At 32.5% G+C, this 10931-nt stretch overlaps 1 protein-coding gene and 2 long non-coding RNA genes across 3 annotated transcripts; 2 read left to right on the forward strand and 1 right to left on the reverse strand.

The window, feature by feature from the left end:
* Nucleotides 1–1281: 1281 nt before the first annotated feature.
* Nucleotides 1282–2964, forward strand: LOC120359724. The gene is made up of 2 exons (XR_005576501.1): nt 1282–1479; nt 2464–2964. It is a non-coding gene; the product is annotated as an uncharacterized LOC120359724 (long non-coding RNA).
* Nucleotides 2965–3847: 883 nt separating this feature from the next.
* On the reverse strand, nt 3848–7039 carry LOC105201533 (pre-mRNA-splicing factor Slu7). Its single transcript, XM_011169578.3, has 2 exons — nt 6943–7039; nt 3848–6857 (listed from the first exon to the last, which is right to left on the reverse strand). Exon 2 carries the CDS (start codon nt 6767–6769, stop codon nt 5045–5047), a length of 1725 nt encoding a protein of 574 aa, XP_011167880.1. The 5' UTR covers nt 6770–6857; nt 6943–7039; the 3' UTR covers nt 3848–5044.
* Nucleotides 7040–7178: 139 nt separating this feature from the next.
* LOC105201532 lies at nt 7179–8458 on the forward strand. The gene is made up of 2 exons (XR_851033.3): nt 7179–7684; nt 8271–8458. It is a non-coding gene; the product is annotated as an uncharacterized LOC105201532 (long non-coding RNA).
* Nucleotides 8459–10931: the final 2473 nt, after the last annotated feature.

A 10931-nucleotide genomic window follows, 5' to 3' on the forward strand; every position in this document is an offset into this window, starting at 1 on the left:
ATTAATAATTAATTTATTAACTTTACTAATTCATCAAATAATTGTCATTACGATATCAATTTCATGCTATCTCCTGATGCTAAGAACCGCAGTGTTATGTGTAGTCGAATTTTAGGCAAAATGGGATCTCGACTTGTTCTTTGGTAATAACAGGTCCGACTAATTTTAGTAATTCATCAAATAATTGAGATGGCAATCTAAAATAATCAATATATTTTTCTTCAGCTTGAGCCTTTCCTTCCCAAGATTTGCACTTACTCTTTGCAAAAATCTTCTTTCTGCGTCGGAAACTCGGGATGAGGCAGCGGAAAAGATGCAAAACACAATTAAACACGACACAACTTCGCACAATACATCGCATCCGACTGACGACGAATGTTGACAAACGCCTGATAATTTACTTCACTTTCAACACTCCACAAAACTTTCGAAACATTTGCTCGCGTCAAAAACTCGTACGGTACGACGAGGATGCGAATTGAAATGCGCCGCGACGCGCCGTGACCCTTCGCCGTCCTGCCTAACCGACCAACTGCTGGCACTGCGTATAGAGGCGATAACGGTGCGCAGGCGCGTGGGCGTAGCCACGCGCGTCACGCCGCTACGCAGTACGCAGTGCCAGCAGTCGATCGGTTAGGGAGCACGGTGGAAGGTCGTGGTGCGTCGCAGCACATTTCAACTCGTATCCTCGTCATCTCGTAGGTGTACGAATGTTTGATGCAAGCAAATGTTTCGAGAGTATTGTGAACAGCCGAAAGTGAAGTATCGGCCTTCGTACCGACATCCGTCGTATCGATGCATGGTATGTACGAAGATCGTGTCGCGTTCAATCGTGTTTCGCAGCTTTTCCGTTGCCTCTTATATTCCGATAAGTTTCCAACACGTATGAGCACTAAGAGGGTTTCGAGAATTCCGAAAACGAAGGCTCGCACGTTCGTGCCAAGTATGAATCAAGATGAATCGTCGTGAGGAAATATTAGATCCGTCGTGTCGCTCAGACGGATTGGTTGGAGTGGCACGAAGTTACGTCGCGCGTTCAATCACGTCTTCTCCGTTGCCCCGCATTCCGTATCTCGAATTTTCAACAAGCGTGAATACCTGGGGTGTCGAAAACGAACCAAGTGTTGCGCGTTTGTGCCAAGTGGGCCTAGTTTACACCGAGCACTTAATACGCATACTAACTCGTAATTTTCTATTAAATTATCTTACTTTCGACGATACGTGTATATGTATATATGATACATATATTTAATTATCTCGATTCATATTGTATCAGCTTAGTATACTATTCTTTAAATTTATTGCCGAAATTATGATAATTTAATAGAAAATTACTAGTTAATAGTTAGTACGTGTATCAAGTGCTCGGTGTAAACTAGTGTAAACTAGGCCTATGAATCGAGAAGAGGAGGCTCTTGGATCTTCGAAAGCGGCGGCTGAGACTACCGAGACGGAGCTGGACGGAGCGATCAGCGAACGGTGAGTCAATTTATTTGTACAGGTATCTACTGTTTATTCGCCCTCACATTTTTGTATTTGTGTCTTGTACGTCCTGATTGCGCTCGCATAAATTGCGAGTCAATAAATTGCGCATAAGCCGTTAAGAATAGAAAAAATTTAAAATTCGTGTACGCGCGCTCGGCACTATCCCTTCGCCGGGTTTGCCAACAGACGCGATTGATGTGCTTTCCAAGGTATTGACTGACTATACAGGGTGATTATTAATAACTGTTTCCGTGTTTCACCATAGAAGCATGATTTACCGACGGATACGTATTTCTAACATATTATTATATTAAAAATTACAAATGTGTGCTTCTATGGTAAAAAGTAGAAACAGTCATTAATAATCATCCTGTATATCATAGTGTATGTTCACGTTATAGAGATGGCGTATGGCGTCTCGAAAAATTGCATTGGCTAAATTTCTCAGGCTTTTTCTTCTCTTCTTTCGTTTTTCTCGTATGTAAAATCTATCCTATCCAAGTTTTTTTATACATATTTTTATTCTACAGAAAAATTGCATTTTTTCTTTTTTTGCAATTGTATACAAAATATTCGATTTTGCAATTTTCTGACGCAGTCTTCGTTGATCCAATGCACTATATGATTTTGTTTTAATTTTTTTAAAAGTCCGCAAGTAACAATAAATAATTTCAGGGCAAATAAAATCAGATTTCATTGCTGCAATGGCAGATAAATAACCGTGTTGTTATGTTGTATATGTATCTGTATGTCTTTTTAAAGCAAGAGCGAAAATGTAAATCAAAATCGGTACACATACACAGTCGGTATGCAGACGTTCCTGTACCTTATAAGAGCTACAATATTCTTAGAATATTATATGAATATTATTATAAATTAACATAATATTAAAATAATTTTCTGAAAATATAATATTTTTTAATAATAAATTTAATATTTCAGGAATATTATTTAATATTAAATAATATTATGTTAGAGGATATGTGTTTGTGATTTCCGATCATCAGTTTGTTTCCTATGTCCCATGGAGCAAAACTTGTAAATGCGCAATCAATGCAAGCCAATGACAAATACTATTCCGGCAGATCTCGTGTAAATGATCTACGGGAAGGCTCTTACGATTGATCAGCGCTAATTTCGCATTCCGCAATTTTCGCTTAATGGGACATATAGAAAAATACACCTTAGCGGAGCGGAATCGGAGGAATAAAGCCGCTACCAATCACGAACGTTCCGCAGTTCCGCCATCCCATGTGAGCGCACCCTTAGATCTTTCGAAGTTGAAATTAAAGATAAGATGCGATTTTATGATTTGTCATTAACACTGTGATTTTTTTCTTAAATCACAACGCGACATACAATATAATTTTGTTGTGAAATGATTGTACAATTAAAAATCGCAAATGCTCAAAATCGAACTTACCATACAGCACTGAAGCTTCCAGTAATATTTCAAAAACATTATAACATCACAAATTATAATATAATATTGCAGTGACATTTCAGAGACATGCAATATCAATATTTCACCAAGATATTCTATCGATGTTATAAAAAGATCATAAAATTCTCAGAATATACATTAAAACGCTTATATAATATGCTCCGATATGCATTTAACTTCGTATGAAAAAGCATTTGTGTTCCCATGTATTACTTTTTTATTCAATATAAGTCTATATATTAATATTATTGCTTTATGTATGTCAACAAATAAAATAGTAATATTAATTATATAACAGAACATTATTGTATAATTAGTTTTTATTTCTATATACAAAATATAATTTTTTAATATACAGCATACTTTTAATATCTCTCTTGGATATCAATTTTTTAAGTTTATCTTTATTAAAGCGTTCTATGCATATTTGTATCAACATGTTTCATTATAACAAATACATTACACTGTAACATTATTGTAGTCAATATAATAATATAAACGAAATTACTATATAATCTTACATCGTAATATTTCTAAGAGCGGATGTTTCAACACTGCCATAAGCTTGCAACATTTTTTAAACATTTTGCAACTTTTATGCATATTATAATGTTTTAATGTAAACTTTATGCAATTATAACATTTCATAAAGTGTCTCTTGGTGTTCTTTGAGTGTAATCAAACTTATTTTATTATTTATTAAATATTTATATAAGAAAATGATAAAACAAGAATCTTTATCTTTCATTACTTAATAATAAATGTTGTAAATGCAGATTTGGCCTCAATTATTGAGTTCTAATTTAACACTAGACATGATTTGTTTGAAATTTGTTTCTTTTAAATTATGAAAATGTTGTAGAAAATAATTTTAATAGAGTAGAAAAGTTAAAAAAATAAATAAATTGACAACTGTCATAAATGTGCACAAATGTTTATTTGCAAGATATGAAAAAAGTGTATGTAAATATTTTTTCATATTTTGAAGAAGCGTTTGTACATAATAGTTTAAAATTTGCTTCCTATAATTTAACTTAAAAGTTTCAAATATTGTATTAATCATTATATATAGTAGTTGTATTAATTACATCATTTAATATTTTATATAGTAAAATATTCTATACAATTTTTTTACCCCGTGCAAGCAACTAACGCGCAATAATAAACCAAAATAATTTTCCCTATTTCAAAAAGTTACATGTAATTCTCAAAGATAATATTTGAATTAACTGAAAATTCCATAGAACCAATCGTACAGATTGGCTTTCTGGAATTTTCAATTCTAAATAGAATTAAACCTCCCTTTATCAACCGTTTTATGATAGTGATACAATTCTTTATTCAAACTAAACGCTTTAAACATTTAATTTGGATCATTTAGATCAAATGATGTAGATTGGGAAGTTTTTTTTACTAATATTTGAAATTAAATAATTTAATGATAAAATAATTTAATTTACAGAAAATAAAAAAGCAGTTTTATTTATATATAGAAAATAAATTTTTATTGTGAAAGTGGAGTAATCATTGACTGCATTTACTTCAAAATAATAATTTTTTTGCAAAATATGTAACTCGAGGGGTTATAATTAGATGAAACAAAAAATTAACTCATTTAAAATTAAGTTAAAAATTATTAACGTTCTAATTTTATTAACTTTTTAACTGTTTTCTATCCAAACTGATAATTAACTTATTAAGCAAGAAACATTAGTATTACAGTACCTATGTATTAAATATCCTATTACCATTAACAAAATAAATTTTTTACTATTTAAGAAAGATTGATATATAAAAAAATTAGATCAAGGACAACAAAGTATGTAATAAAAAAATTTTTAACAATTCTAGTTGAAATAATATATAATTAATATCATTAAAATACTACATTATAGGATTTTCACAGAATGTCATAAGATAAATATTGCAAACTTTTATATACACATATATACATATCAATTTAAACCCATTTGGCACTAATGTAGCTTAACTATAAACTCGATTTAACTTACTTCTTTTTTAAATTCTAAGATAGAAAATAAGTTAAATTAAATTAAAATTAAGCTATACATTGGTGCAAATAAGCTTCAGTGTTGTATTGCTAAAATATTATTTTTAAAGAAAATGCGCCATTGGATCTTCGTCCCGTTTGCGTTTCATTTGAAACGCTTCTATCTCTTCTTCTGTCAATTTTTTTGTTTCATACATGCTGTTGTATGGACGTTTCCTTTCATCCAGATTTAACAACCTTTCCGCCTGCCTCGTATTTTCTTCCTCCTTTCTTAGTGCTTCCTTTAGTTTGTCATCATCTTGCTCTGCATTATTCCGTTTTTTATTCTTGCGATTTTCTTTACGTTTCTGTTTCTTCAATTTCCGTTTAGCCGCTTTACTCTGCTTTTCCGTTCTACTTTTTATCTCTTCATCCTCAGATGAAGACTCAGTGCTGGAAGAACGGTTATCCTCCATTGTATTTGGTTTATCATATGTCTCTTCTGGTTCAGATGCTATTTTATCTGGTATACTGTTGCTCACTGCCTCCGCCGCTTTCTTTCCTGCTTCCCCAGTACAATATGAATTTTTAATAAAGGAATAACAACATTTGTAGCCCCATTTTCCATCCTGCCAGTAGGAACCCCAGATTGATGTGTGATTGTTTGGATGAACGTCCTCTTCGTACTTGGATCGTATCACTTGTCTGTCTTGTCCCTTGATTATTTTACCATATCTCGAATACTCGACATAGTGCTCGGTCTGCGCCAACAACAGAGACTTTGATGGTACTTTAAGGTGCTCGTCGCCACCATAACGTTCAATCACACTGTCGCGCGCCTTTTCCTTTAATTCGTCGCGTTTCTTGTCATATTCCTGTTTCAGTAGTTCCAATTTTGTGGGCTCAGCCAACAAATGTACATCGACTCCCTTCTCGTGTGCATCCCAAGCGAACAATTGCGCATTAGCATGCTGCTGCGTGTCTCCCGAGAAACGCGCGGAGTTCTCGCCCTTGAAGTCCACTTCGCGATCTGTACCGGCGTAAGGATTGTCTCGCATGGATCTGGTCTTTGGATCGTAGTACGCCGAATTTGGATCTAAATTGCGCAGGTACTTTGCGGTGTCCTCCCGAATACGGAGATTTCTCACAGTGATGCGCTGCTTGGAGTCGACCTTGGTACCAGGCATGTCCACCTCGTCCACATACTTGTCCTCGTCCTTGTCCGAGTCTTGCTCATCGTTCTCCTCCTCCGCGTTGAGCTTTTCTGCGCGCATCTGCCTCTTGGCCTCTTCTATCTTTTGGTACTCCTCCACGATCGCTCGGTGCTCGGAAGGATCGTAACCGGCCCATCTGTCTCTCTTGCCGTCGTAATCCATAGACAGCTCGGGCTGTGTGAATTCATCCGGCGCGATCATTGAATTAGTAAACTTTGCGCCGACCTTGCGCGGTCTCTCGAAGCAGTCCTTTTGCTTGTGAGTCATCGCGCCGCAATTCTCACAGGCGCCTTTACGGTACTTGGTAGCCGCTCGCGAGGTGTCCACCCCGCGGTTGTACCACGAGTCTATGGTGCTGTACTGCTTCTGCTTCTCGGGCTGCGGTCTCTGATGTTTCAGGGTGGGACCCTGAGCCCCAAAGTACCATGGTGTCGCGCTGATGTACTGCGGGATATGCGGATTAATGTCTTTACCTTCCTCGTCGACGGCCGCGGGCGCCGTGCCAGCCTTCCTCGCCTCTTCGAGCTCCTTCGCTTTTCGCCAATCCTCTCTGCTCTTCTTCCGCGGTTCATCGTCGAACGAGCTCTTGTTCTTCAAAATGCTCGACACAGTCATGTTCGCCGACAAATTGGCCATTCTGCCGCGCGAATCACACTCCTTCTTCTTTACCAAGGCCCTGAGTATCAGACGGAATCACACTTCCGTCTTTCAGAAAGACACGTTTCTGCAACACATTGGCGTCTATTTACATTCGAATTTGCAGTGTAGGATCGAACAGTATCGAGCATCGAGACTGCTTGTTAGGTTACCTCGTTTTTTAAGGGTGAAAATCCATGCAGCAGAATAGCATAAAGGTGCTATTACATGCAAGCGTCGAGTGTCGAACGTCGAGTTGCGCAGAAGATTATTACGCCACGGCCACGGACTTGACTATGAATACCGGCCAATCATTGTCGATTATTCTTCTATAAATTGACTATGATTGGCCAATTTCTTACGGTCTGCATTGGCCTACACAAACTTTGGCCTACATAGGCTTTAGGCCTATTTGGAATTTGGACGTTCCGATTGGTTAGTCTCACGCATGGGATATGTTGCTACTTGTACTTAACCTTTTACCGCCATTTTTATTTACAATTCCCTTAATATTTTGATGGACTTGTCGCTTGTCATCACTGTTTATCAACGACGAGTATGATTTGATACGCAACTATTTGAAGTGTACGAGCTTGCGTAAAAGGAAATATATGTTATAATCAGCGACACGCACCAACACGTACAAGAGCAATAAATTTTGTAATTAATATTACGTATTCCTGTGCTTTTATCATCTACGAGAAGGATGTGGTTCTATTATTTACTCGTTGTATTCGGCGTTTTCGATGTCGCGATGGCTTCCAATGGTTTCGATTTCGGAGACACTCTGGCCTTAATCTTAGGATTAAGCATTGCGATTGTTGGATTCTTTGCTTGCATGGGAGCTTATGCGAGAAGGCGAGGTCACTTTGAATCCTTGTGAAGCTTTGCAAAGCTTTTAAAATATGTTCAACGGTAAGTAACGTTGACGTCCTGGTTTTTACATATAGGATATCTGAAATTATTAAGTTACTTTCCTTCAGAAAGATTTCTAAGCTTAATTGCAATGTATATTTAAAATGTCTATAATAAGAAAATTATTATCTAAATTATTTATTTTTATTTTATAATTTTTTGACCATCAATTTGTCACTTTTGTTTGGCCCATTTTATGTTTGTTACTGGTATTAATTTATAAATAAATTAATATTAACACAATAATGTAATCCTTTAATTAATCTTATCTATATAAAGTATACATCAATTTTATCTATATAAAATGTAATTTTTTAATGTTACATTTCTTGGTTTTTTTTTAATGTTTTAAGTTCGGCAAGTGTGCAGGATGTTGTTTGGAGAATCTTGTAAATGTTTGTAAATTTATGTAGAAAATTATGGAGCACACAGATCTGTTTTTGACCAGTACAGCCTTATCATTATTTAAATGTATTGATATGCTTCTCAGCCATGTTAAAATATTGTTTATATTGTAAAATGTAATGGTTATAACATTTAAGAATGTTTCGATATTGATAATAATACTATTTTATTATAATTACAGTATAACAAGGAAATTTAACCTTTCAAGGAAAATGAAAAAAGGCAACTTGAGGTTTTCTGTATATATAAAAGGATAATCTGTACAAATAGATTAGATAATATACAAAACATATTATAATGATGTATTGAGTTTATATAGAATATCAAATATATTTGTTATATAATAAAAAATGTAATAAATAGGATTTTCATCTATTCTATTAATTCAATGACAGTGCAGTGGAAGGAGACAACTATTACAATTTGTATTATATGTTTATTTATTTCTCTTTATTAAGCTTTATTGTAGTAATTTTTACATTTATCTTTTGATAAAATTGTTAATAAAGTTTTAGCCTGTTTTACAATATTGTACGAAGTACAGAGATATATTATTAAAATTTTTGTTTTCATGATGTTGATAACTTTTTTAATAATTAAAATAACAATGAATTATCAAACTTGATAGATGCAAACACAAATTACGAAATAGAACCAGCTAGATTAATAATAAGCAATTATTTTTTGATAGAACATCCATTTTTCAATTGATTTATTCTCAGTTTATAAAAACAAAACTAAGGAATAACCCTTTTTCATGAACGTTTTGGACTAATTTAACTTTCCTCAGTAAGTTGGAATTGTATGTAACAACCATGAATTATATTTTATTATGAGAATTTATAATAACCACATATTCAGATTAAAATACTGATACAATTATAAAAGTGTGTATATGACTGTGGTCAAAATTCAAGATTAGATAAGTTAATATATATATTTTTAATTAAGTTAACGTTAATAGCTTATAAAATTTAGTTACGTTAAAAATTACTATTGAAAATAAGCAAAAAACTATAACTACTTAAAAGTTTCCTTAAGATAAAATCAAATTAATTATGAAAAGTATTGTACATTAAATTAGAAATTCGTAAGTTTTTAAAGTTAGATTCTTAAACAATCTCTCAAAACAATTATAATATAGATCATCAAATAAATTTAATATTTTATTTGTAAATTAAATTATTTGAAATAACAAAGAAATCTTTTTGTGTGAGAATGTATTTTTTTTAATTTTGTTTTACATAAATTTTTAACTTAAGAAAAAAGTTAATAAAGTTTATATGTTTCAAAAATAACTAATTAAAATTAAAAAATAATTATTTAAAATTAAATTTTCAATTTTATTATTTATAATCAAAAATATAACGAAATAATGTCAATGCGAGCCAATACCGACAATGGAAGTTTGTAAGTATATATAATTTTATTATTACAAACTCCAACTTATGCAAACTGTGTGCCGAATATTTTGTAATGCCTCGGTAGTTAAATTGGTAGGACGCACATACGGAATATTGGAAGATTTAGGTTCAAATCCTGGCTGAGGAGTTATTTTTCACATAAAATTCTTTACTTACATTCTTTACTTTTTTTTCCGGGATTAAGAGAAAAGGTGGAGGAGTCTTAAAAATGCTTGTTAACAAAAACTATTAAATTGCTCGTCAATGCTGAAGTAAAAAATGTATCCATGTAAAATAAAAAATTGTAAAAGAAAAATACATTCCCAAATAAAAAAAAACAATATTTTTTTTGTTATTTCATATAAACTTAATTTACAAATAAAATTTATTTACAAATGAAATTTATTTGATTGATCTATGTTATAATTGTTTTAAATAATCTCCTAACTTTAAAAACTTGTAAATTTTTAATTTGATGAACCATGCTTTTCAAAATTAACTTCATGTGTTACATCTTACATCGTGGTTTCCGGCTTCATGTAACGTGTTTTAAAGACTTACAAAATATTCGATACGCAGTTTGCATGAGTTGGGTTGTAATAATGAAATTATTATGTATACACACAAACATCCAATGTCGGCTCATATTGGCATTATTTCGTTATATTTCTGATTTAATTCTTTCGACCCTTATAAAAAAATACTATTAAATTCGCAAAAAAAATTATTTGAAACCGTTGGAAAGGTATTTGCATTCAATAATTTCTACTATTGAAAATTATTACAAAATTATTCGCATTGAATAATTTCCAATAATTTTTTTGCAAGTCTAATAGTCTTTTTTTTATAAGAGAGTCTAATTTCTTTTAATTTATTTAACTTTTATCTTTTTAACTAGTTACTATCCAATCCTATCAAATTATATAAAAATGATCTAAACATATCACATGTACTCTAACAAACACCGAATATAATTATAGATGTAATGCTATATAACATATATATGTATATAACATTACATCTATGTCATATCCATGTTTCAGCATTTATTGGAACTCGTTAAATTGGTGTTGTCGAATTGAACCTCATTGTCCAACAGTGAGAATTGGATTGATACTTCATTCTTCATTATTAAGCAAAAATGAGCACAAATGTGTTTGCTCTATTTTTTTTCACGTTTCCCTATCCGAAAAGTATCGCTAATTGTAAAAACTCATTATCTTTATCTGTTAATAACGTTTTTCTTTCACAATAATTTAACAGACATAATTGTATCAATAAAATATTGTACTCTGAATACGATTGTCATAAAATATTTGTGTTGTCACGAAATGTTCATTTGAAAGCATTATTCCTTAGTATCACTCTCAAATTGAGACTAAATGATTTGAAAAATAGGTGTTCTAACAAAAATAATGGCTCGTTTTTTATATGGTTCC

This window comes from Solenopsis invicta, chromosome 16 (assembly GCF_016802725.1).
Source record: "Solenopsis invicta isolate M01_SB chromosome 16, UNIL_Sinv_3.0, whole genome shotgun sequence".
In the NCBI taxonomy this organism is placed as follows: Eukaryota; Metazoa; Arthropoda; class Insecta; order Hymenoptera; family Formicidae; genus Solenopsis; species Solenopsis invicta.

Coding starts and splice junctions, on each gene's coding strand:
- LOC105201533 (XM_011169578.3), bottom strand. CDS start 6,769: ATGGCCAATTTGTCGGCGAACATGACTGTGTCGAGCATTTTGAAGAAC.